This window comes from Coturnix japonica, chromosome 2, assembly GCF_001577835.2.
Source record: "Coturnix japonica isolate 7356 chromosome 2, Coturnix japonica 2.1, whole genome shotgun sequence".
Lineage (NCBI taxonomy): Eukaryota > Metazoa > Chordata > Aves > Galliformes > Phasianidae > Coturnix > Coturnix japonica.
The window spans coordinates 68,283,427-68,310,904 of NC_029517.1; the positions used below are offsets into that span (position 1 = coordinate 68,283,427).

The window sequence follows — 27,478 nt, forward strand, 5'->3', positions numbered from 1 at the left end:
TGTCTCCTGACAGAACCACCATTGCAATTATTACATTGATTAAAATTTATATTGGACATATCTAGAAGGCTGCAATTAAATTAATCCCCACTCTGCTAGCCACTACACAAACGTGTAACAAATTCTGGGCCCTCAGGAAAAACACTTAATTCTAATGTAAACTCCTTGGGGCAGAAATTATCTTCATCTTTGTTCTGTAGGAATACAGTGCCTGGCACTGGTGGACCCTCTAGGCTGCACTACAATCCTAATAATAATACTAGTAATGATAATTAATATTAGCATTAAATACTGTTGTTTCAATTTTACTACATCTTACCTCTCCCCCTCTTTTATTTGTTTGTTTTGTCCTAAGTATATATTTCATTTTGACTGAAGAATCTTTAATGTTTGAGTGGTGTGCTAAGGATACTTTGCTCTGTTTACAGGGAACAAACAGTCCAATTAAATGAGTGTTTCATATCATAGAATGAATCATATAATGTCCTGGGCTGAAAAGAACCACAATGATCACCTAGTTTCAACCCCCCTGCTACATGCAGGGTCACCAACCACCAGACCAGGCTGTCCAGAGCCACATCCAGCCTGGAGTGTTTGATGGGATGAACGAATGGCGTAAGTACAAGTGGCAAGAGAGAGAGGACAATATCAAAAGCTGTTCTTCTGCTCCATGTGAATGTTAATACTTGTTCAGTGTTCCACGATGAATTCCCTCGGTACATTGTGTTACTGGATAAAATCCTCCACACTGAGAAAGATGCTCATGTCACTGCTGAGTCAGAAGCTGGCAATCGTCATATCAGCATGCTTCTTAGTTTTTTCAAATGTCCTTTTTTTTCCTCACCCTCTCCCAAGGAAGTATGCATTCCAGATGCTGATTTGAGTCTCCCAGACTGAAAGAAATGGGAACAGAATGTCAAAACACAGGGATAGCTTAGTGTTAACATGTTACAAAATGCGATGCACCATGGGAATACAATAGTGATTAACTACTGAAATGCAAGAATTTACTATTTTTTATGCTTCATTACCCCCACAGTGTCTATAGAAATGCCAGTCTCAGTCTCAGTATCAGACTGGCCTATTTGCAGTTAGTGTCCTACTTTTAAATGTATTTGAACAGCTAGGTGTTAAATGACATTAAGCCAGGTAAAACTAGATACATTTCAAGCAGAGTTTAAAAACAAACAAAACCCCAAACCAACAAGAACTAGAATGGTAAACTGGCAAAGGATTTGTCCTCAAGATACAGAAGATACCCATCTATAGAAACACCTGATCTCTTTCAGCAAAATATCATCATGACCTTGATATGAAAAGTAATCTACATCTGCACAATACTAAGATGCACCTGATTGTGCCTGTCTATTACTATCACCAAACACTTCTCAAAACGCATTGAGTTAACTAGCACACTTTCTTTTCCAAAAAGTTTTGGAACATTGGTTCCTTTCCAGCTTCAAGGCTTTTTGAAGAACAAGATTAAATAACAATACTGTTCCTCCATGTGATTGAAAACATGAATATTTTCTTTTATATATGGGAAACAGGAGAAGAATGTCTCTTCTGCTACAGAAGCTGGCATTTGGCAGATCATTCACTTCTCTAATACTACTCCTTCCACCTCAGAGCAAGTGAATTTGCTAAGGTAAAATATTCCATTTAACTTTGCTTGGCTCTGTCTGGACTCACATTTTTTTAACCCAAGAATTAGTATTTAGCATGCAAATAAGACAGATAAATACACGGCGGCCTGCCTTTACAGGTCCAACCTTCCACCTCCCTCCCTTGCGCTGTCATTGTGTTTGGCTGCGATAGGATCTGCCAGCAGTTCTGCTGTGAGCTGCACTGCTTTGTGAAGAGTTCCTGGGGGGCAGCCTTTCTTGTCTTTGGCAAACTCTTCCTAAAGAGTATTTTCTGCAGTGTGCCAGCAGTTCTTGGCACAGATTCATCAGCTCACAGTGACTTGCAGCGCTGATACTTAATAGTCATCCCCTGTAGCTTAGCAGAAGCAGGAGCTGAGATGGAAAATGCAGCCTCTAAGCTGCGTCTTGTTTGTTGGGTTTCTTCTGTTTGGCAAACTTGAGAGACCAATTTTATACAAACCAGGGAAAAGAAAGACACTCGTCTCGCACTTTGAGTGATGTTGTAACTACTTTACTATTATTGAGGGAATAAGAATGTTTCAGGGAGAGAAAGTACATTAAAATAGATTCACCAGACTGATGCCACTTAGCCCTTAGTGGATGAAGAAAGAAAGAAGACTGAAGGAAGAAGAACTGACTCAGCTTTTGCCTGTCATGCAAAGCAGGAAGAAGGAGGTGCAGGTGAGTGCCTGTGACATGCAGTTGGCTGCTGCTGTGGGAAAGCATGCCATCCTCAGGGTAATACAAGAGACACTGATACTCAAAGTGTCACAGACTGATGGCACTTCCCATCCACTTGGCTGAGGGGGAAACATAAGATCTCTGCCAGAAGGGCAGCCACAGATGCTGCCAACCTTGTCTTTTCCAGGCACTGATGGCTAGGTAAGTGAACATTATCTGCTTCAGCCTGCTTCACTGCTGTCCTCTCCCTCCGTTCTCTCATTCACCATCACCCTTTCTACCACCTGTATTTCCCTTCCTGCCAGCTGCTTGCAGCGCCCAGAATAGCAGGCCCTGTTCTTTGTTGCTGAACAAGGGGAAATGCTTTCAAACTAAAAGAGGGGAGATATAGACCGGATATAAGGGAAAAGTTTTTGCACTAGGGGTGGTGAGGCACTGGAACAGGTTGCCCAGAGATGCGATGGATGCTCCGTCCCTGGAGACATTCAAGGTCAGGCTGGAGCAGGCTCTGAGCAACCTGATCTATCTGTAGGCGTCCCTGTTCATCGCAGAGGAGTTGGATTGGATGGCCTTTAAATGTCCCTTTCAACTCAAACGATTCTATGACTCCTCGACCCTCAGGCCCTGCAGAAGGAACAAAAACCCCTCTGCCCTCTCGATTGGCGCTTCAGGGAGCTCATCTCAAGGGTCCCAGCAGCAAGCTCCGGCCCGAGAGCAGCTCCTCACCAACGGCCACAGACCTAAATCACATTTACAAGATGAAACCCAAAGAAGTTCGAGAGGCTCCAGACCGAACGGGGCAGGAGCCCAGGTTAACTGCCGCCATTTCGCGGAGCGGACACCCGCCACCCGGCGTCCTCGCTGCCCTGGGGCGGCCGAGAGGGTGGGGAAAGCATCCTCCCGAGGGTCGGGCGGCGGGGGAGAGGGGCGGCGGAGCGAGCTGAGGTGAGGCCGGGCCGAGAGGGCGGCGCCGGGGGGCTGGCTGCAGAACGGCGGCGGCGGGGGAGGCCGGGATATTCCTGAATGAACGGCTCCCTCCCCGCCTCACCCCGCACCCCCGCCCTTCACTCGCCGCCGCCGCTCCGAGGCGCAGCCAGTTTCTATAGCGACGGCGCCGATCCTCCGAGTAGTAACAAAGCCGGCTGCCCGCGGCCGTGCCGGGCAGGCGGGGAAAGCGGCTCCCACTCCCCAGGGCACCGGTCGGTTGCGCCCAGTCAGGTACGGGACAGCCGGGAGCCGCCGCGCGATGGGGATGGGCTGGGCTACACTGGGCGGCTGAGAGAAGGGAGAAGGGAGACGGGGTCTGAGGGGCACGAAGGTGGCACAGCCGAACGAGGTGCTGCTCGGGGTCGGCTCGCTGTGTGGGGATAGGCTCACAGGGAAGCGGTATGGCGGACCGGGCTCTGCAACCGGTGGGCTACACCGGGGCAGCGCTACCCGCCCGCCCGCTGGGGCCGCCCGGTGCTGTTGTGCCGCTCCTGTTGAAATACGCCGTGCCCTGTCTGGGAGTCGTGGGGTTACGAAGTTTAATCTGCTCATCTCGGTAAAGTAACGCTGAGCAGGGTGATAGTTTTTTAAATGCGTTGTTGTCTGAAGGGAAATAAACACTAGAGCGTTGATATTGAGGAAATAATGGGGAAATCGCTGCTTGTTTTTAATAAGTGTGCCAAAAGGCTGTAGGCGAGGTGAGTTCGTTGCTTTCAAATCCAGATCCAGACTGGAGTGAGATGTTAGGGGTGATAAAACGCCTTCCCTTGGGAAAGCAGGGACTAGCAGAGTTCCTATAGCCTCAGCACGAGGCCCTCCATCAGCAGGAAGGCGGCGAGCAGTGCTGGCAGTGCCCAGAAGGGTGCAGTGGCCTCTGTAGCATGGACACCTCAGCAAAGTTGGAAGTCCAGAGCAACTTCCCTGTGATACCAGCATGGCTGACCTCTTGTGGGAAGGTACTGGGGAGCAGACCTTGGTCGTGGTAGAGTGACCGAGGAGATGAGGTGCTGGGTGGGCCACAGAGCCCTACAGTGTGGATCTTATGAGGTGTGAGCGAGCAAAAAATGAGGAATGGTTTGTGAGCGTGGCTATTGTGGTTACTGGTGGGAGGACAAGAGTGGAGATGTTTAGTACCATATAACTTAGATAGTGGAGAGACTGAGATTTAAAACACGGTACATAGAGCGATATCGGGCTATTGGAACCCCAGAGCTAAGTATTGACCTGAGGAAGTTGGAGAGATGTGTGAAGATAGTGGCTGTTAAATGAAAGGTGGGGTTACTGATAGTGTTTCAGTAAACGAGGTGGAAATATGTCATTGGGTGGAAAGGGGAGCAGTGCAGCTCTTAAGCAATTGTGAGCATAAGTAGCATGTAAAATTGAGGTGTTTTCTTCTTGCAAGTAATGTGTCACTGAATTTAAGTTTTAAATGAGGGTTAATCAAGGTTAAATGTTTCAACTCCATCTGTTTGCTGTGGAATCTCCTGTTTAAATTTCATATGGAGAATTCAGATCTTCTTTGGAGAGGGAAGATTACTTATTCAGAATTCCTTGTTTATATGGCTTGCAATGATTTGCCCAGTGTTTATTGGGTTTTGTCCTTTGTTCCTTGTGGAAGTGTCACAACAGTTATTTTATTCAAGAAAGTTATAACCTTCTGAATGACCCCTGTTTTTCATGCAGCATTGAAAAGCTAGCTTTCGAGTTTGTTAAATGTGTAAAAATGGAGACCTCCTATTAGTTTAGCATGGTAGAAAACTTAACATTTCCAGACCTTACCCATGGTCATCTGAAATTGAATGCACATAGCAAAGAATAAAAGGTCAGCAGTTTGTAATAAAGACCCAGGGACCTATATTCCCCTTAGCTGCATGGCAGAGAATGAGTGAAACACCAGAACTCAATACAGTGCTGCCTTAGAAGCTAAAGGGATGGGCAAAATGCTTGTGGTTATGCAGCTAGGTGACATTTCAGTCCTGAAATTGTTTCATGTAGAACAACTGCAAACTCTACTCGATGAAGTTTATCAGTGGAAGGGGGAAAAAAGAGTGTTGTAGCTGAGGCAGTGCCAGGAAGGCACAAGGCAGCTTGCTGTAGATAGTATGTCCTGTTGCATAGACTGACATGTATAAGGGCTTCTAATGGGCTGAGCACTTCAAGCACTTAGATGGCTGGCTCTCACACTGTTATTTCATACCTTCCTGATGCCCCTACATCCCAAGCAGGCTTACAGGAAGCTATTATCAAACTGTCATGAAAACACCCCCTAAAGCTGTGTGATCTGTACAGTGATACAAGGCAACTGCAGGAGTCTGCACTCACAACTGTTTCTCCTGCATCCATCAGTCTCAGTTTAGTCTTTGTCTGTGTGCTAGGTTTGATGACTCTGTACTAAATGATTTGCTGGAGATGTCTGTGTGCTTGCTGCAGCTATTTCAGGTATACAGAGACACCACCTGCTACCTCGAGGCTGCAGTTTCAGTCTGTTAGCAAGGTTGCTAAGGAGTTCCAGACATCCTCAGAGAGCAAAGCTCTGGAAATTCTCCTGTGGCCTTTGCAAGCACCGTGTGCTGAAGCGCTTATATCCAATATAAACTACTGTTCTGACAGTAATGTAATACAGGCAGATGTTGTACCTTAGGATAGTGTAACGTTCAATAGTTGTGACTTTCCAATAGAAAGAAAACACAAGTTTGATAGTGCTGTAGCAAGCTACGAAGAGCTCAGGCCTCCTGGTAATATACCTGAGCTTTCAAATTCATTTGAAAGACACATTAAGAAGTATAAGAATTTTTTTTCCTGGTCAAAAATGTGCAGCTTTTAACCTTCTACAGCTCTGCAATTTTTTAAACCCCAATTTTCTGTGGTTTCACTCAGCTTGGTTTTATTGCAGATATGACACATGGCAGCAGTTCAGGCACAATAAATACTGCAATTAGGCTTAACTTTTCCTATTGTATCTTTTCTCACTACAGACAGATGAATCCAACTTTTCAGGTTGGATGGGGCTTAACTAGATTAATTTGCTGTGAGTGAATAAATGTTCATGTGAGGGTTTAACTTTGGTGAATTACCAAAGGGAACTGAATCTTTCTTAACTCCCTGGCCAAGACCCGCGTCAGTGCTCAGTGAAGGCTTCAATTGAATAGTGATAGAATAGAGTGTAGCTCTCTGAAAGTCCCAGGTTCATAACTGTTCTGTAGGTATGTGTTGTTAAGATCACGGTGTCTATAAAGATTGCTGACCCTGGTGCTGCCATGTTCAGAAGCAGGGGCTGGAAGATCATGGATCTTGGACATGGAAGCATGGATCTCCCAGCTTCTTGCCCCCATCGGGAACTGCTTGGGTTGTTTAGAGAAGTGTCAGCCTGGAAGAAAGAAAGGGGTGTGTCAGTCTGGGCTTAAGAACAGCTGTGGGGAAATGCTGCAGTGAGGAGCAAGGTAGGGTTTGATGCGCAGCCGATGATGAAGATGTATCTGTGGACTCATATAAACTCAGAGTTCTCTGGGAGTGCTCAGAGTCAGGCTGAGATGGAGCTGGATCTAGGATGTGCTAGTGGAGCTCTGGCCAGGAAAACCCTTGTGTGTGAGGATATGTGCTCTAGTTCCTCCCTGTACATGGCCAAATTATGGGGTGAAGGCTTATCGTTTCTGTCTGTTTTGTTTATGCCACTTATTGTAAGGCTTCAAGGAACATCTGTAGCAAAAGGTTGATCAGGAAACCCCAAATATTCTATCTTAGCACAAGGACAGTGGTGCTCCAGGCAGAGGAACTCATCTTGGCAGGCAGTTCACAGCAGAGACAAAAATCCCATTGCAGATGATAAATGGGTAGCCAATCTGTAAATCACAGCAGCAGATGTGCTCCTGTGAGCAGAAAGGAAACATTCCATCCTTGGTGACTCACAAGCAGTGACCTGATCAGAGTCTGCTTGAAAAAGCATCTGACCTTGGAGCTTCTGCGGTGTAGAACAGTTGCACGTATGGATAAACGCTGCAGCAAATACACTGCAGGTATTGATAAAGGAAGAGTTTACCAGAAACCTGAAGAAGCCATTTAGTTTCTGGCATGTTATGGCAGATCTGAAATATCTGCACAAGGTTGTTCTGTAGCAGAAATAAACCCACTCAAAGGTAGAGCTGATTCTGGCCTTTCACTCTTACAGCAGTTCCTAAAGTAACTCTGAAAACAGCACGAAAAAGGTTCATAAGTGCTTCTACCACTGATGAAAATACTTAGCTCGGTTAATTAGAAGTTTATGAACAACTTAAGAAATTTTGGGTGGTGTTTGGATCACCCTTTGTCCAGGTGAAGTGTTGTATAACACACATATTATGAGGGCTTTTATCTTCCTGTATCTTTTTCAGCTCTTTGAATTACATTCATACGCTGTTAAAGTGACAGCCCAATAAAAGTCAGTGCTGAAAGAAGCAGAGCTGTGTTTGGTGCTAGGTTTAAATGGCATACAATGAGTCATGGGGCCATGGATTAAGCGAGGAATAAAAACATCCACCAAATAACCACCAGCTATCCTGCACACTCAGTGAGGCTTCTTGGAGAAGAAAATACTTTGTGATCGTATGACTAAAACTGTATTGTACTGCGTATACTCAATAGAAAGCTGATGTTTTGTAACTCACTAGGACTTGATTTTGCCTTCAGTACATTATAGCCATTTTATTGTGTCCTCTAAATCAAAGAATGCTTTTGTACCTGATGCTATATTCCTGTAATCAAGTTTCTCTCATTGGCTCGTGAGTTAAACAGATTGAGCTCTTTAAGACCTTCACTGGAAGGAATTCTTTTCAGCTCCTGAATAATTTTGAGTGATCTCACTGTTTCTGTCCAAATCGTTCTGTGTCCTTTCAAGTGTGTGAACATCAGAACTGTGCAAAGTGCTGTAGTCTAACCCTCACAGAAGTACGAATGGTACTGTATCTAGAGGAAAATAGCTGCTTTTTCCATCCTCACCCATCCATGTGGCTAAGCTCTCATATCCAGTCATTTCTGTATGCTTGTGGATTATTTGCTTTCCAGTAGACAGTCCCCCTCTCTCAAGGACTGGTTTGATAATTCCAGACTTTGTATCTGGTTGTACTCAGGTGCGGCAATGAGCAAAGTTATTATAAAGTTAGATGGAAACTCTCTCTGTTTTTCAATATTCTGATGTAACTCTCCAGTTCCTTTCGTGGCAGACCTGAAGTTGTCCCATCTTTCCTGTAGGTGTTTTAACTCTTTGACGTTTGTGCGTTAACAGTGACACTTTGAACAGTATTTTTAAGTAAATGGAAGGGAAATATGTCTAACTAGTAAGAACATATCACAGAATTGTAGGGTTTGGAAGGGACCTCTAGAGATCATCAAGTCCAGCCCCACTGCCAAAGCAGGCTCCCTACACCACGTCACACAGGTAGGCGTCCAGGCGGGTCTTGAATATCTCCAGAGAAGGAGACTCCACCACCTCCCTGTGCAGCCTGTTCCAGTGCTCCGTCACCCTCACTGTAAAGAAGTTCTTGCGCACATTCATGCAGAACTTCCTATGCTGTACTTTCATCCCATTACCCCTAGTCCTGTCCCCATGCATTACTGAAAGAGACCATCTAAAAAGACATAAAGAGAGAGCATCTTCCAGCTGTGCAGGTTGTGTACTTCATTGTCCATCAGACAGTATTTCACACTTGAGAAGATAAGCATAGGTGCCTGCTCACTTAAAGATCAACTAACGATGAAAAATTTAATTTCTGGCCATCTCTGCCTTTTAAAAGGAATGAACGTCAATCCAGTAAGACAAAAACTTCTCCCTTTATGCTGTGGGTTTCTCTTAGCCTGAAATCATAACACCTTCATCATGAGCTACCTTGTCTCCCAAAGGACAGAGAGAACGGAGAATATACCAGCGATGAATCATCTGTTTTCATTATCAGTCATTCAGACAACGTGGTGATGGATGGATAAACAGATAGAGGCCAGATATGTGAGCCAGCTTGGCAGCTGGCAGGTAAGTCCCAGGAAGCTCACCAAAATGTGTTCTTGAGAATCTCTACCTAATATGCTATATTTTCCTAGTACATTTCTATCCTAAAATACAAAGCATGTTCTTGAGACAGTAAAATCATACTTAAGCATATGTAATTCTGTCATTTCAGTGAAACTTAAGCATGTGCATATTTGTACACATGCTCGAGAATCTGAAGAATACTTTGCTGAGCGAGAAGATAGGGAAGCAGCTCTTACAAGACTTAGAAAGAGTGGCAAAGAGTGGAAAGTTAAAGGCATACAGGTGTTGTAAAAGCAAAACAATGATACTGGTTATCGTTGGATCCCACAAAATTTCCAGACGAACAGGTTTCCAATGAATTTTTTTGTCATCTTTCTTTTAAAAATAAATGAAACTCCTGTGTTACTGCTTTACATGTCTCTGCCACCCTGACAGGCAAGTTAAAGCATTTCAGTAATGCAAGAGCATTCATAAAAAGAACTGTCAGTAGAGCAAGTCTGGTAATTTGTTTTTCAGCTTTAATAAAGTTAGTATGATTGTGCTTGGCTCACTGTGTCTGTATATGAAGTTCCATGGGGCTCTTGAGAAGGCAATGTAATCTGTGTGTAGTTCTAGTCTAAGCATGTCCATACCTTCATACATGCTGCCCTCTCAAGAGAGCTTTAGTATTTTAAATAGTTCAAATACACATATGTTTATATTTGTCAGGCAATGGTGTCAATTGAGATCAGAGATAGACTTGTTGAAATTGCATATGTACGGTGCTATAAATTTCTGTACAAATGGCCCATCCCTGTCATCTGTTGCTTCTCTGCCTTAAGCAACAGGCAAACAACCTTATGCAATATGGTCATTGATGGGCAGCTTTGGACATGGTGCTGTGCAGAGTTTCGGGAACAGAAGAGTCTACCCTCTTACCATGAACTAGTGCCTTATAACAGGCAGTAATCCAAATATGCTGTGTATTTCCCACCTCTTTCTTTATTGCTTTGCTGCACTTGTCTTTCAGAGGAAGTTTTGTGTCTTTGTTAACAAATTTTGTAGACAAACACTGAAGGAGTGTGGAGCTTTCACATAGTAGGCAAATCCTGGAAGACTGAAGGAAAAAATTCAAAGTGAATCCAAAGACTGCAAGATCATACTGTTCTGAGAGAAGAAACGTGTCTTAGGAGAGCAATTTCATCAGCATTCGTAGCGCTGAGTGGTGGCACAGTTCCTGCAAAGCCTGCTCCAGAAGTGATGTCATTTGTCCATGGTGACATACAAGGCCACTGAGACTGTTGCGCAAATACTGAGCAGCTGCCCTGCACAAACCCAGTGGTGTATCTCTTGCAAAAGAAAAACTCCAGTTAGACCATTTGTCCCTTCAGGGACTCCATAGGGAACTTTGTTGATAGGAAATGGGCAGAGACTGGGGGCCTGTTCAGCTGAATCCTTTGGTTTCTGCACTGACAGAGCGTGTTTTCTGCCAGCAGCTCCAGATGTCTGCAGAGCTGCCTGTTTCTGCCCAGCTTTTCCTTCATGAGGATGAAGAATGGTACACCAGAGATGGCCTGTGGGATACTGAACCTTGAAGGGACGGGAACTGCAGTAGTGTAGTGCTGCTCTGCAGTGCTATGTGCCCCAGGAAGACTGGGTTTTAAGTTGTGATGGTTGCATTCCTGCAGCTGGTGTTTTGGGATATGGTAGGTAGATTTGAGCCCCTCAGGCCAGCGTTAGAGTTCCTTTTATTTAATCTTTGAGCCTAAAAGGACTTGCTGAGGAGCAGAGCACAGAGGCATCTTTGATCCCCTGCCTAGACTGGTTGAGTTAGCTTAATGGTGACTGTCTCCTTGAGCAATCATTATTGTTCATATTCTTCATCCCTCTGACAGGCCAGAAAGAGCAAACATCATAATTAACATGAGACATTGTGATAATGACATTTTGTTCCAGCTTTAAATTATTTATATCAAGCTTCTCTTTTATTTAAGTAATTCCCTGATAATTCTGTTAAATCTTATCTTTCCTTCAGTCTTGAATCAGCATTTAAGTAGAAGCATCTATTTAAATGTCCTCTGCCTAAAGTGTGTGTGTGGGGGTGTCTATGTTTGTGTGTGTGTTTGAGCTTTCCTTCTCAGTCAGTGCTCTAAAAGAGTAGTAGTGCACAACTATGATTATTTTCCATAAGATGTCAGATAAAATTCTCTAGCTAAATATTATTGTATGTGTGTACTTCTTCAAGATGGAAGCATTTATTTGTCAAGGTAATGTTTAAAGAAATATATTGAGTTACTTTTCTTTGGCATTTTCAAAAGCGCTGTGTTCTATACCGCTTGAACAATAGCCATTAGCAACAATATTCAACCTGATGCAATTTTCTTTATGAGGAGATGGTGCTCATTTTTAATGAGAAAATAGCTATCTCAGCTATACCTCAACATACAATAATAGAACAGCTTTATTTCTCCAGAGCAGCGCTGTGATCTGTACTAGCCCTGGGATGTCAATGCCCGTCCAACTTCTTCTCATATGCTCTGTTCACCTTACTCTCTTGCAGCCTTGAATGACTGTTAAGACCTTTCTCATCATCTTGTTTGCTTTGTGTGAGGAAGACTGGCTGTGTGGGTGTGAGAGGTTGTCTTGTATCTGCCCTAAGATCACTGAAAGAGCCAAGGGGGATATGAGTTCTTCTCTGTGAGTCAGGCTTTGAAATGCATCCAGCAAGGTTGCGGGTGAGGTTGTGAACCTTATCTCTGGAGACTTTAAAAATTAAAGTGGGCAAGTACACCTTCACAACTGATTCCTGTCAAGAATTGCAATGGGGAACTTGATTGATATGAACTGAGTGTGGAAGCACTGGACAAACAGCAAAAGCTGTAAGAATAGCTGTTGATGGCTCCCAGATTAGCAGGTCATCAGGATACAGCTCACATCTGAGTGGGTGAGGTTTTTCCAGACACCCGCATCAAGAGAGAGAGGTCAGTAGGTAAATTCTGATGACTTGCAGAGATGTGACCGGGACCCTGTTAGTTCCTAAGGTCAATAAAAGGCACATCCAGTGGCAGCATATGGTTGCTGGGGGTCAGGATGAGGACTGGATAGCAGGTATCCATGCTTCACCATGTCATTGCAAGGACTGCATCTCTATTGCTGAAAACTGGGCAAACTGTCTATAGTTATTATTATTGGTATTATGTGGAGCCAGGAGTTGGACTCAATGATCCTTATGGATCCATTCCAACTTGGGATATTCTATAATTCTATGATAGTAATCTTAGACTTGAAAAAATTCTCTTTGGTGGGTCTTTTTGATCAGAAATCTGTAAACCTCTGAAGGGTAGGGAGCTGAGTCTGAAAAGTCATCTCAGACAATGATCAGTCACAAAGATGATGTAGTATCTTCAACAAGTATGTATTTAGTGCCCAGACTGAACTAACCCAGTTTGCAGACTTTATCTCATCATGCTCTTTGTTGTGTGGAGCTGACTATGAGGCTGAGGCTCCCGTTGATCTCTACAGTAATGCTGTTGTATATAAAGGCGTAAAGGTTACTCAGAATCATGCGTATTTGTCAGCACAATTGCAGACCAAGCGTCGCTCTTCTTAGTTTGCATGTTGTCTGAGAAAATACAGTTTCACTACCAACACTAAAAGACCTGCTGTGAAACCCATCATCCACTCCTTGCTCTGTCTTTATCCTTAATAGTATTTGCTGTGAAGAGAAGCAAGTCGTTTGTCATGTTGTTCTGACAACTCAGGGAGTAAATGCTGTAAATGTGTCTCTTTCCTGCATCACTGTTCCCCTCCCTACCCTGGTCCCTCTTGGTTTGTTCTTTTGGTTTTTGTTTTTCTTCTTTAATAGCTACTATTACATGATTGATCTGGGTAGTGAGAGAATTTGGTCACACAACAAAGTACAAATGGCTTTCTTCTAAATTTTACTTTGGTTACTTTTGTTATATTTCACTGTAGTTGGTTTAAAGTCATATTTCCAATGTCTAAATGAGTTCTAAGTTTGATTCCTGCATCCTTTCCTGCTCTTTCATTCTGTTGGTGTTTAATTACATTCATTCTTATCATCATGGCAAGCAACAGAAACCGTATCATTTCATCCTTTATTTTCATGTTCAGGTTAGCACCAGATTTTCCTATCACTTATTTTTGTATAACACGCTTACTTTTGTATGTTTGTATGACACACAGTTTTCATCATCTCCCACCTCTGCTGCCTGTAACTTAATATCATCTTACTTAGATTTCTTTAACTGGTGGCACAGAACCTATAACCTTCTCTTTCCTAGCTGACTTGACACTTTTACTGCCCCCTTCCACATACCTAGACTAGTCCTTCTATCTTGTTTGGCCATCTTCCTAAACCCTGTCATTCTGCATCTTTAAAACTCCCCACAAATTCACCTTGTGCATCAACTCAAACTTTATTTTATTACATTCAAGCCTCCTCTCTACACATGGGCTTCCTTCTCCTCAGTGTGTCAATTTGGAAACTTCCTGTAGCATGTTTTCAATTACATTTACCTCCCTCTGTCCACTCTGTCCATAAAACTTCCAGATTCATCGTACCCCTGCTGTCTCCTTTCTCTGATTTAAGATTCCCTTCTCTAAAGAGTACAAGAATATGAGATACTGATCTTGCAAACTGTGTTTTGTGCAGTGTTACACTAGCACAAAGTCAGTAATTCAATGGAAACGAATCCTGCGATTTTATAATGGTATAAGCAAAAGTAAGATTTATTGCAGTGTGCTGGGATAGTCGAGATCTACTTTGACGTTCCTGATTAGTTCCATTCACAGGTTATGCTTAATGATATTGTTACTAAGGTGTCATTGAAAGATGTCTTCTGATCTTTGAAGCCAACTATAAGACATAGTACTTAGTTTTCCTTTATGAGTTAAAAATAAGTGAAATGGCTAAGGGCTGCTATTGCTGGTGAGTAGGATCTCTCAAGAACCAACAGTGTAATGCTCTAGTGTTTCCATTACTGTAGTAGCCTCTAGCTATAATACAAAATGCATCTGAGACTAATGTTTCATTCGGACATGATACCATGTCTGCTGTGAGTGTATCAAATACTTACATAATGTTTGATCAGTAAGTCCTTCAGACTTGATATCCTGCCAGTGGGCTGCCACAATTTGTGTATTCATAAACACCGGCACTGAGATCTTGTCTGTTCCTTTTTCTTTTTGCACATCCCAGTGTATTAAAAGAGGTTTATCTTCTTAGGTAGGGAACAGTGGCCCGTGGTTTTTATAAATTACTAGATGATGTCACAGTTCTTTACTGATGATGTTCCCTGCCTGGATTTAGATATTATGAACCACAGCAGATTACAAGATTTAATAACGCAACTATTTAAAAAAGACATATTTGCATGCAGATAACTCAAAATACGTGAACCTCATTTAAAGCAAGACAGTAGCTCTCTCCTCAGCAATCAGTCTCTTAAGATGTGTATGTGGAAGTTTGGTGCTGTTTAGAGATAGGACTGTGTTAGCATTCTCAACTAACATGTTCCAGAAACTTCTGTTCGAATTCACAGAATCAGAGTGATTTGAGTTGGAAGGGACCCCTAAAGCTCTTTCAGTTCCAGCTCCCCTGTAATTAACAGGAACATCTACATCTAGATCAGGCTGTAGATGGATGTTAGTGTATTAACAAGTTCCAGTGACCTGGGTAATGGTGCCTAAGTCAGGCTGAATGTCTGACACACCGAGTTAACTTGGCTTGTGCAGAATCATATTGTTACACCTTGGTTGCTTCTAGTAACAGACCTGGCTCAGTTATATGAACTCTGTGCTGCATTTTAAAGTGTTGGTGTACATGCCATTACAAAATACATCCACCACTCTGTTATTGGAAAACAGAATTTATGCAGTGGAGCATTTGGAAGCCTCTTGTTTACTGGCTTATGTAAAAGAAGAGCAGAAGAGCTTCATTATTACGATTGTCTTAGAATAATATTGTAATTTAAGACAACTGGTGCTTTAAGATGCTCTTGATAATCTTTCTTTCCTACCAAAATTTCTTGCCGTCTACTAAGAAAAGGTATGTTTTTCATATCCTGCTTTATTCCATAAGCTTCAGCCAAGCTGCTCATTTGTGCTATAGTACCAGATAAACCGATATCCTTGGGAATACTGCCTGAAAAGTTACTTTGGTGACGCAGATGGGATGATGGGATTTTTATTATGTTAAGTGAAATCCACAGTTTGTCTCCTATTTTCTAGTTTTGTCTTAAACTAAAAATCCCATTCATCACATCCAGTTAAGACAATACCAAGATCTGGTCTTAGTTGTTAATTTACTCTAAAACAGCCAAATGTAGTGACTGTGGACTTTTTTATTTTCGCTTCTTAAACCTTTAGAATTTCCTTTTATTTTCTTCCTATTTTGTTTAGTAGACAAGGTATCTTACTGAATATTTCTGGATTACTTACTAAATGTTTGCAGCAATATTTTTCTTTCCTGGATTTTTGTATTTTAAACGTGTTTTAAACTGCTGAAACACTTTGATTGAGTGGCAGTTGCAAATTTCAACTGTTATAGTTACAAGTGATATCCAAGTGTTGTAGGTCTGCTCAAGGCAAAGGTAACTTCATATCTGCCACAAAGCTAGCCAGGTCAACTGCTGGTGACCATGGTGCCTACAGAAATATGCAGAGTATCATGCATATATGATGGGAGGACAGTTGGACTAGATGATCTTGTAGGTCCTTTCCAACCTTGTGATTATATGATTCTATGTTTCATCTTATCCTCAGCACATTCCTTTGTACTTTAGGATCAGTGTAGGATAGGATGATGTATACATAGTAAGTAGGGCTGTTTTTATTGTTTCCCATTTGGAAATGCTTGATCCAAAGTCATAGTTCCGGTGAAGGCTAGTTCTGCATAGCTAACCCTCAAAGAGGCATCAAAATTGCTAAGGGGAGGATTTTTCTTTTTCAGTTAAGCCAAACTTGTTCCTTACAGAGTTTAGTCTCTGTTTTATTATTGCATGTGGTGTTCAGTCCCTGAGGACTCTGCTCTTGGCTTGAAATATTCCATCCTGTCACACTAAAACTCTTCCACTGATCATTCAGAACAAGTTTAAAAAGAAAAAATAAAGAAAAAAAAAAAAAAAAGATATTTCACTGCTAAATCACATGTTAAAAGCAGAGCAATTCACATAAATTTACCTGGTTTAAATCCTTTATGGCATGAATCTGAGCTAAGCAAATCTCAGCAGCATAATACTCCACAGCGATCTGAGACTGGTAATGTAGCACTTATAGATCTCTGTTGGTATCGTACCACCCACAATAGTTATAAAGATATCTTCAGACTAATGCTTAAAGTTGCCTTTGTTTAAGAGGAATTTTGTATTCTTTATTAGCAAAAATAAGTGAAAGTTGTGCCTGTCACTCGATGCAAATTAATTCAACTATTTTAATGCATGGATTTAGTTTTCTCATGTAAAACCAACAACAGTATAAACAATAACAACATCCAGAAATCACCAAAACCTGCTAACAGTAAATTTTCTTCTGTAGTTTCTTAGGACAATAGGGATCATAGATTATGATTTGCTTACAGTTAGTATTAAAATGTAACACTGTTTTTCTTCTTTATTGTTTGAGGGAATTTTCATTACTAAAGCAAAATACTTCTTTAGAACTAGCTGAAAACAAGGCTGGTTGGTGCAGGTTAATAATATAAAGTGTTTGGAAGAGCAATGCAGATTAAAAGGAATCTAGTACGCTTGCAATATTGTTTTTCTTGTACAGACCAAATGGTCCTTTTCCTGCAGATATTTTGTTAGAGGGTTCTGCATGTTACAGTCAAAGTCACTTAATAATAGACTTCATTCACTTGGGTTCATTCCATTCATGTAAACACAGATGAAGACTTACAACTTAGCTTTACTGTGTGTCCATCAGATCTACTAATAGTCTGCTTTTCATAACATCTGGATTTTTTGTGTTCTTAGTCTTAAAAAAACATCTCAATAAGATTTTAAAACAGTCTTTTTCTTAATTGTATCACTGTGATTCAGGTCATACTGTGGAGCTTTTGGAGAGTGTCCAGAGGAGAGCCATAAAGATGATCAGAGGCTGGAACACCTCACCTATAGAGACAAGCTGAGGGAGCTGGGCTTGTTCAGTCTGGAGAAGGGAAGGATGTGGGGTGACCTCATTGCAGCCTTTCAGTATTTAAAAGAGGATTATAAAAAGGAAGGGAATCAACTTTTTACAAGGGTAGGCAGCGATAGGACAAGGGGGAATAGTTTTAAGCTCATGGAAGGAAAGTATGGATTGAATGTCAGGGAAGTTCTTCACAGAGAGAGTGGTGAGGTGCTGGAACAGGCTGCCCAGAGAGATTGTTACTACCAAATAAGAGAATGTCCAACGCTTCTCTAAATTAATGATTTTAAGGTCAAGAGTTATGTCATGATATATATTCTTACTGGAGTAGTTAGTTTCTTGGCCTCCTTCATAAAGGAGGAGCCACTGGCAGTAAGAAAGTAGTACAAGAAGAAATGCTGGAGCAGCCTAAGCAAGCAGGTTGTAAGCCAATTAAAAGGAAGTAATTCTGTTCAACAAGTGTGTTTCCAGAATTAAACTTGCTACCACTTTAGATACAGTTCTTTCTGCTTATTGATATAGTGTAATTAGCAGCCTTTTTAAATTAAGACAGCTTTTAAAAGAGCAGATCCTTTGTCCTTAATTAGTTTTAAAACAGCCACAGTGCAACCACAGCTGTGTGTCACATTAAGAAGTCATTCGATGTATTGCTATATAAATTGCTTGTGAATTATATATGAGAAAAAAAAATCCTTCTAAAGAAATATTGGAAGAGGTCTTAGTTGTGTCTACAAGCGTAAGTAATGAAACATTTTTTGTCTACATCATAGTCAGTTTTAAGATTCATATCATTACCATAGTAGCCCCTAGCTAGAATGAAAGTCATTCAGGATAATGTGGTTTCAGGAAGGCATTCGCTGTTTATTCATTCACCATTTTCCACTAATATCTGACACATAATGCAAGTTATTAGAATAACAAAAATTATTGTGACTTTTATTGTTAAGAGGAAACAGAGTCTGGTGATACTGAGTGTGCACATGCAAAAGATGTAGCAAGTGCCCTAGTAGCAAATGTCACTATGTTGAACAAAGTGAACATGGTAGTGGATTGAGAGAGCTTGGGCAAGGACTGTGAATGTTTTAACAATACCTTCTTCTATACATACATACACACACACACACACACACACACACACATATATATTGTGTATATATACACAATATGTATGTATTGTATGTATATGTAATGTATATGTAATTTGTATTAGTTACTTATGAAGCTGCCAGTAATGCAGAACTATCTGTTGTAGATGTTGCAGAGTTTCTATTCTATTCACAGCATTCAGGGGAGATCTTTTAGAATTTACCTCGTCGTTTATCCCATCAAAAACTGTGTCTTTATGAAAAAACATTTTACTTAGCATTTTATACAGCTGACCATGAACCAAACACGGCTCAGTGTGCCACATCCTGTAACTCTTTTACAAAGTTACGCATTGATGAGAGCTGACAGGGAAATGCTCATTGTCAAAACCCATCCAATGTTAGCAGGAATGTGGCATGAAGCAGGTTGAACCTGTAGCTGATGGCGCTTTGAATGTACTCTATTCAGATGTGAGATTAGTATAGTGAAGCGGTGTTGGGGTTGGGGTTTGTTTTGTTCTGCATTGTGCTTAGCACAAGCTGGACAAATCTAGTGCAATGGTCATTTCCTGCTGAGTCAGAATGCAGCAAAGCTGTTGGAATGTGAATGCAGTGCAGTGGTTCATGGGAGATGGTTGTTTTCTGGTCTGTGCTGAAGAAGTGGCTGCAGTTTGGGAAAGCTAGAAGTGATCAAAGAACTTCTATGAGAAGTTGGAAGGAAAGTATTCTGATACGTTTTTAAAACCCTACTTTCAAAGCACAGTTTCTTTAGCTACTTTGCTGTATTTTTTTTTCATGAGTGAATTGCTAACATTTGAGACTATGTGGATGCTAGAAGAGATAGTGCTTCCAAGCTTTATAGTATATAACACTGGAAGAGGCTTAAAAGCGATAACAGATCTGTAAAGATAACTCTGCATTACCTAACAGAAGTTACTTTAATAAATGGGATTTACCCAATATATTTCTCTGAACAGAAATCTTAGTGTATGAATATTTCCATCCAAACCAAAGGAGTTGGGCTACTCGCTTTCAACAAAATTGACTGTGAGGTCTCCCAGCTGTATTGCTGCTCTACTGACTTTGTTTCTCTCCCTTCCACCAGTTGTTTCCTCTGTGGATGAGAATAGACATTTCCTGTGCTCCCTACAAGTGAATCTTTGCAAGAACTTCTATTTCTTGGAAAGTAAGTTTCTCTGTATTATTTTCTCTCTCTGTACTTTTTTTCCTTTTCATCTTCCATAAATACACTTGGGTTGCATTTAGAAGAAATTCTTTGAAAGCCTTTGAAAATGTCATGGTGTTTAGGGCCCTGGGTGATGATATCTTAAATAAGTTAATTACTGGCCTCCTGTATTCATGTGCCAATATTTCACATATAGCCCAAAATTCCACTCACAGAAAAAGAAGTCTTAGAGATAAGTAATAAATGTTGGATTCGTTATCTGGATGAGGATGATCTTTCACTGGAGAAGAGAAGCAGAAATTTCCCATCTACTTTGCCCTGCCAGCATACTGAGCTCTGAGATCTCAGTCTACATCTAATTGTTTCTGGTCCCTCATAAGCACACTTCACCTATGGAGTGTTTGATAAACAAAGTTTCTCATACAGACCACGTGAAGTGAGTTATGGATACCAAAACACAAAATCATGGAATAATTTAGGTCGGAAGACATCTCATAGAATCATAGGATCTCAGGGGTCTTTTAATTTGTCCTAATATACCTAATAGCAGTTCCTCATTGAAGTCAAACTTTATTTAAAGTTTTGAATTTTCCAATATTTTTCTTGGTTTGTGATTGAAGAGATGTTTAGAATACATGGTGTGTATAAAGCTTAAAAAGGTGTCAGTTTTCAGCATAGAAAGAACTAGCAGTGGTGGGTATTGGGAAAGAAAGAGAAAATTCCTTAAGAAATCAGAAAAGCCAAAAAGACAGATCTCTTGTGTTTTCAGATGTTCCTTCAGAGAAGGTTAAAAAGGGGGAAAAACAAATCTGGATGATATTAATACAAATTAGTGGTCACGTTTTTGTTCTCAAAGGAAAGAATTTCTAACTGCGAAGCAGCTGTGAGCACTAATCACACCAGAACACATAAGGAGAAATGCAACATCTGAACTTAGCCAAGGAAAAGAAGATAACGAGCAATGTTTGGATTAATTAATATATTTTGAAGAGGCTGTGAGAAGAGTATGCTGAAGGTAGCTCTGTCTTTTGTGGTGCCTACAGCAAAAGATGCATGAAAATAGTTTGTAGAACAGCTCATGAATGAAATGTAGTTTTAGATCATGGGATGATATGCGTCAGTCTTAGCTGTGAAGCACTGACATGCTTTTTCCCCATTCTCCAAGCTACTTTCAATGATTTACCATCTGTTCTGGCTGCCTGAGTTGATCTCCCTTGACTGGAGGATGGAAATTGTGATGTCCATACAGGAAGCACAGGAAGGGGGACTTGTGGAATAGCAGGTCAAGTTAGTCTGACATCATTGCTGGGGAAGTCACGGAGCAGGCTATATTGAACACGTCACACAGCACATACAGGACACCCAGGTGATCAGGGAAGTCAGCATTGGTTCAGGAAAGGTGGATCCTACTTAATTTACCTGATTTCCTTCTATGACAAGTTGACCCACATAGGGTTGAAGCTGAAGGACCTGCATTTCCACAAGTTCTGATCAGCACTGCATTTAGCAGCTATTCGAATAAACAGAAAAATGAGTTATTCCACTGGCAAAATTAATAAATCCTGATATTTTCTGAATTTGGTGCATGTACCCACTTGCCATTTTTCAGTAATCTCCCTCCTCTTCGGTGTCCCCTCCTCCCTCCTCTTCATTGCCTTAGAGTATTGCCACCTTCTTCCTGTGTTGCTCTTTCTGGTTGAACGTCAGGCAGCACTTGGCTTGTTCAGAGCAGATCTGACTGCGTGCTGATTGACCACTGTTCTGCAGCAAGAGTGATAGTTATTATAAATCACTCTCCCATTCCCCTGTCCCAACCACCAGTGTTCATGTTTTTTTAGAAACTTAATTATCTTCACCACTGCTGTACCTCTGTCAATTTGTTTGAAATTGGACAGCAGGTTCCAAGAAAGACAAAAGGACCAAAGGTTTGGTCTCATTTCCTTAGGAAACTAAGCTTAAACAAGGATCCAAGAGTTAACTTGTATCTAATCAATTAGTCACTACTTAGCTTGCATCTTCTGCTGAGAATTTCATGGGCTGGGGGGAATCACAGTGACTCACAAAGTAGTTTTATCAGTGTAACTGCTGTATAGGTCTCATATGCCAAGTGTAAAAAAGAAAGTACCATGGAGGTATATTTGGGAAAGGAAGATAAGGCTGTAAAAAGTAGAACTTCCTCGTTTCACCTGCAACAACTCTTTCCCTTATTTGTTTTCCACTGAAATTCCACATTATCTTTTTCAGATGGGCACCTGGCTCAGAGGAGGTGCAGTACAGAGTCCCTAGCAGAAGCTCAAAATGGATGACTTCTGCTGATGCTTTCTGACAGTTTCATCTCCTCTTCTCCTGTTTGAGATGGCTGACAGGATCATCGGTAAAGATTTCTGAAGCAAGCCTGAGTGACGTCGCTTTTCCTTAACTCCTCTTTTCACAAGTCTGCAAACCATCAGACAAAATGAGCAGTCCACTACAAGAGGAGTCTGCAGAGCCCCAGAGCTCAGATGAGCTTGAGTGCAAGATCTGTTACAACCGCTACAACCTGCGACAGAGAAAACCAAAAGTGCTGGAGTGTTGTCACCGAGTATGTGCCAAATGCCTCTGCAAGATCATAGACTTTGGCGATTCTCCTCAAGGAGTCATTGTTTGCCCATTTTGCAGGTTTGAAACATGCCTGCCAGACGATGAGGTTAGTAGTCTTCCTGACGACAATAACATTCTTCTGAATTTAGCCTGTGGGGGAAAGGGAAAGAAGTGCCTACCAGACAACCCAACGGAACTGCTGCTGACTCCCAAAAGGTTGGCGTCTCTGGTTAGCCCTTCTCACACCTCTTCAAATTGCTTGGTTATAACAATCATGGAAGTACAAAGAGAGAGTCCCCAGACCCTGAACTCAACGCCCGTGGTGGAATTTTACAGGCCTACAAGTTTTGACTCTGTTGCAACTGTGTCCCACAACTGGACAGTGTGGAACTGCACATCTTTGCTCTTCCAGACCTCAATTCGGGTGCTAGTTTGGTTGCTAGGGTTGCTATACTTTAGTTCCTTGCCTTTAGGGATTTACTTACTGGTATCTAAGAAAGTCACCCTTGGGGTTGTCTTTGTAAGCCTTGTTCCCTCGAGCCTTGTTATTCTCATGGTTTATGGCTTTTGCCAGTGTGTTTGCCATGAATTTCTAGACTGCATGTCTTCTTGACGACAAATGCAGTGAAATAAGGTACGTTGCCACATGTGTAGCATAGTTGATTTAGCCTGTCTTTGTATTCTTATTTATTTTTACTATTGTCCATCCCACTGAGTGAAAGCAGTGACCCACCTTATACAGTTCTTTTAAAAAATTGGTTATTTATTGTTTTCTTTTTCTTTTTCTTTGTTTTAAAGTAATGACATAAAATTTCCATGTTCACTTTAAAGGGCTGGGTTGTGGAAAGAGGTCATGGAAAACTGCCAAACTTGGTGTCTGCTGCTGTTATTCAAAAAGTAGCCCCTTGCTTTATGTTGGCTTGATACTGCAATTTGAGGCTGCAGGATCTGCCCTAGGAGAAGTTAGTATAAGAGGCACCTTCAAGCATCTCTTAGTGCAGAGAATCTCATGCTCTGTGACATCTGTTATTTCTGATAGCAAATGAAATCACTTAGTTAATGAGAAGAATAAGGCAAGTTAACATTTGCTCTTTCCAGTTCTTGTTACCGCAAAAATATTTTTTGGAGTGCCCAGTGGTCACAGATTTTTGGTGTTCTGCAGCATGAAGAACTTTTCCTCGTGCTAACAACACGTCTCCAAAACACTTTCCCCATGCAGAAGCCCACTTTGCTTGTCCAGTAGTTGCAGCTTCATCTCCTGCAGTGGATTACTTCCAGGGACCTCACCATGTTTGTTCTCATCTAGGTGCACTAAATAAGTGCGTGTAACTCTTAGTTTGCTCTGAGAGTTCAGAGATCTGCAGACTTCTCTGGCTGTGTTCCATAATGTTTACCCTTACTCCAAGCGTTTCCACCACCACACCATGGTTCCAACCTTTTAGTTGTAACAAACGCACACCTAAATTCAGCTGCACTGGAAAGTTTCCCCTATGTGACTTTAGCTGTAATAACAGGTCTTTTTGCCTACCCATTAGGACATGGGCCTTCACCACTGACTACTTCACGTTTCAGAAAAATTCTCTTATTATTCATATGTGGTTTTTTTCTGCTTTTTTGAGGGGTTTCGATTTGGGTTTTTTTTTTTGTTTTGTTTTGTTTTGTTTTGTTTGATTCCACAGAATAAGCACTGTGATAGTACCCTGGGAAGGATTCTTTTTTGTGCATTGTCCTTCAAAATATTTAATACTCTGAACTCCCTCTGTCACCATTATGAGTTGATGGCACCCCAGCTGTGGCAATTAGTGCAACTTGACTATGTCGAATTCAGAGGAATTAGTGGTGATTTACTGTTCCATAAACACAATCAGGCCCTACAAGGTTTGCTTGTACGTAGTGTGGTTGAGGCTGAATTTTCAGCGACTGGAAGAGCACAAAAATAAGTAATGTTTACTATTTGCGTGTATAACACAAAGTCTAGTCAACGCCACAGCTGCAACCTGGCTTTCCCAAGCACAGCAGAGTGAAAAATGAGAAGCAGCAGATGATCAGGCGCGAAATCCAGTAACCTCAAGGCGCCGTGTAAGGGTTGGTTGCAGGAAGGCTGAGTAGATGGCCTAACAATATGTTCTTAGAGCAAAATGACTTTAGTAAGAGTGAAAAACATTGACGGGGAAAAGGAGAGATTAAGTGGTTGTTGTTGTATCAAGAGGATCTGAATTCAAATCAGTCCAATTTTTGTAGCTGGTACAGGTAACACCTACGGTTTTGTTCCTATTGAAATCGTAGGAAAAATGTGAAATGTGAAGGTCCCGCTTTTCTTGACACTCAAGTTTATAATAGTGCGTATATATGTGTGTGTATGTATATATAGACACATATGTAAGAAGAAAACCCATAGCAAAATTATAGTTTTCAAGTGTGTGGAGTTGCAGAGCTTTGTATTGAATGATTAAAGGAAATGTTTCAAACTTCTCTGTAATCACTGGATAACAATCAGAACTCAAACATTTTCAGAACTCCTAGAAGTGACTATTCCTAAGTAATCGTTTTGATGTTTGTGGTAAAGCATATAGAGTTAGAAGAGCTGTATCCTCCAATCCCCGTATACTGCAAGGTTTGACTCATCTATAAATTCATAAATTTTCAATCTCCAACAATAATCATAACAAAAAAAAAAAAGCAAGAAAGATAGAAATCTGTGTGGTTTAATGGTACTTCATAACTTTGGGAGAAGATGTATTTGTATTGTTAGGGATTTATGTGTTTTAGGGTATGTTCAATTTGTCTGAATATAATATCTTTAATAAAGGGCTGGCTAATACAGGATGCAGGTCTTGCCAGTGTGTGATGTATCTGTGTTTCCTTCTGCACAATGTGTTTCCAATGCTGCCTGTTGTCTCTTCCTTTTTTAAATTCCCAGTTCATGACGATCATTTTAGCTCCAGCATCAGATATTTTGTACTGTTTTACAACAGAGCCTCATCTTGGCAGGATTGCATGGTACCAGTTACATTCCGCTGCACCAACAAATACACCTGCCGTGTTTGACTTCACTGGTTTTTAAGACTGCCACACAGTTAAATTTACACTCTGATTTTAGATTCTGCTGCAATACTAATCCACTTGAAAATGCGAGTACAGATAAACATTGATTGTATAGATGCTCTGCTGCTTAGCCAGAGCATATTATTACAGCTTTGTTCTCATAAAATTCCTATATGTCTTATAATGTGGCCACTGAGAATTGCCAGGGGGTCTGAATCTCAATTATTTGTGCAAGAGACGGGAGGAGATATTCACCATGTGGCTGAGGCTGGAAGAACTTCAGGTATTATTTTTATTAGTTTATTGCTTTTATTCTTCACCACCCTTCACCACTGAAGACTCATGACTCTCACATCCTCTGCAGTGGAATAATTCTGCTGGTCTGCGTAAATGGGACTAGAATCAAGTCCTGCACACACCCTCCTGCCAGTGTTTCCCTCCCTTTCTATGACTTCTTTTTTTTTGTCTCCTGTGGTCATAAGATATACATTCATGTTGAGAGAATTCTATGAGTAGGATTTTGTTCCTGCTTTGCCCAAACGTGTGAGTCAACAAGGTACAAAGTGTTATAAATTCATTACCGCAGGATTATTTTATCCCAAATGATGTGTTTTTGTTTTTTAATTCCTGCTTATCTTGTGAGTACAGAGCGTATCTTCATCGGCTGCTAGTTTACAGTACAATACGGGGCTGTTCGCTGAGGGCTGAATCATGCAGTAGCATCGTGGGGCACCGTGTTGAAAGGATGCTGAAGTGGACCTTCCTCTGAGCAGGACCTCATGCAAGATGGAGCTCTCTTGCAAGTATGGCCCAAGCCCAGAGCCTGGAGAGCAGCTAGTGCTACTACAGTTGCATATTTTCACATGCCAGGCTATTGGCCTTCATAGCTTAGGAGAGAAAAAAAAGAACAGATCCTTGGATTTAGACGTAGTTCCTCTATGACATAAACTTACTAAAGCTTTGGTCTGGTAAATGAGATTGACCAAATTCCATTTGGATTTGCTTTAGCTGCACAGTGAGCTCTGTCCTGCTATACTGACCGTATGCCTGCAAAACTGTATATGCCAATATAGAATGTAATTTAATAGGTGAAATCTTGTTAAGCCTATTCTGATGTCAAAGCAGGCCAAACACATGGCTACGTCCTGCCTTGTCCTGGCTCATCCCTGTCACGGGTTACTTAGATTTACCTATGCCCGTGACAGGGGAAGCCAATCCCAAACCACTGAGGGGCTGCCCCAAGCCTGAGGAACACCAAGACCTGACTCTGTCTGCTGCACCACCTCTGGCTGCTCACTCCAGCTGTGGATCCTGCTTTCTTGTAAAGCAGGTGAGGTTCCTCGTTTCATCTTCCTGTATGGAAGGTGCACAGCATTCCAAAAAAAAATGGGGGAAGAAGAAGAACTGAAAATCACGAAACCATTTTAAAACCTTCAAAGCGATGCAAAAGAGGTTTCTGAGAGTCAACATTTTCTTTCATGCTGGCAGATTAGATGTTATCCTTTAAGTGACGTCAGTAAACATTCAGTGCTGGAGAGTCCTCAGGGAGTTTATATGTAGGCACAAAACCTCTGTTCCAGTGTTCTTCTGTACAACAACATTCTGCCTTCTGCATCAGCTCTCCTCATCTGAAGTTGGAGCCTCACAGTTTGAGGATCTCTGGTTGAGAAAATAGATCCCCCATATGGGGATGCTAAATTACCTTTCCAGAGACGTGTGTGGCAGTAACAAAGCTTTACAAAGAGAAGTCATCTCGCAGTTTGAATTGGTAGCATAAATTTCAGCTTAAATCAAATTTCATTGTGTTTGGCAATGCTACAGCTAAAATCAGTTTATTGTATTTCTGCTTCCCGCTTGTGTTATGCGAATGTGGTTTGCATTTAAAAAAAGATAAATGTGATAAATCATAAAAATCAGAGGCAGTTGGAAAAAAGTCCTCCAAAGTCGTTCAGTCTGTTTCCTCGGTTGCTGTAGAGATTAATGCTTTGTGTGGCCTGGGTTTAAATGCCTCCGGTGATGAGGCCTCCACCTCTCCTCTTCAGAGACTTTTCAGCCATTTAATAGACATCTTTGTTAGGAAATGTTTTCTTTGTATTGAGCTTGATATTTTTTTTTTTTCCTTCTGCATAATGCAATGCCTTTA

General features: G+C 41.4%; 1 protein-coding gene across 7 annotated transcripts; it reads left to right on the forward strand.

Moving 5' to 3' along the window:
* Positions 1-2,212: 2,212 nt before the first annotated feature.
* RNF182 (ring finger protein 182) lies at positions 2,213-25,116 on the forward strand. 7 transcript variants are annotated; one of them, XM_015854694.2, is made up of 4 exons: positions 2,215-2,327; positions 9,186-9,312; positions 19,630-19,710; positions 21,955-25,116. In XM_015854694.2, exon 4 carries the CDS (start codon positions 22,166-22,168, stop codon positions 22,901-22,903), a length of 738 nt encoding a protein of 245 aa, XP_015710180.1. In that variant the 5' UTR covers positions 2,215-2,327; positions 9,186-9,312; positions 19,630-19,710; positions 21,955-22,165; the 3' UTR covers positions 22,904-25,116. The 7 variants fall into 7 exon arrangements, with proteins under 7 accessions (XP_015710185.1, XP_015710180.1, XP_015710183.1 ...); XM_015854697.2 differs by lacking the exon at positions 2,215-2,327 and adding an exon at positions 3,302-3,545; XM_015854699.2 differs by lacking the exon at positions 9,186-9,312 and having other exon boundaries at positions 2,213-2,327.
* Positions 25,117-27,478: the final 2,362 nt, after the last annotated feature.

What these genes read in the sequence shown, in the direction of transcription:
- RNF182 (XM_015854699.2), top strand. Translation starts at nt 22,166, where the DNA reads ATGAGCAGTCCACTACAAGAGGAGTCTGCAGAGCCCCAGAGCTCAGAT.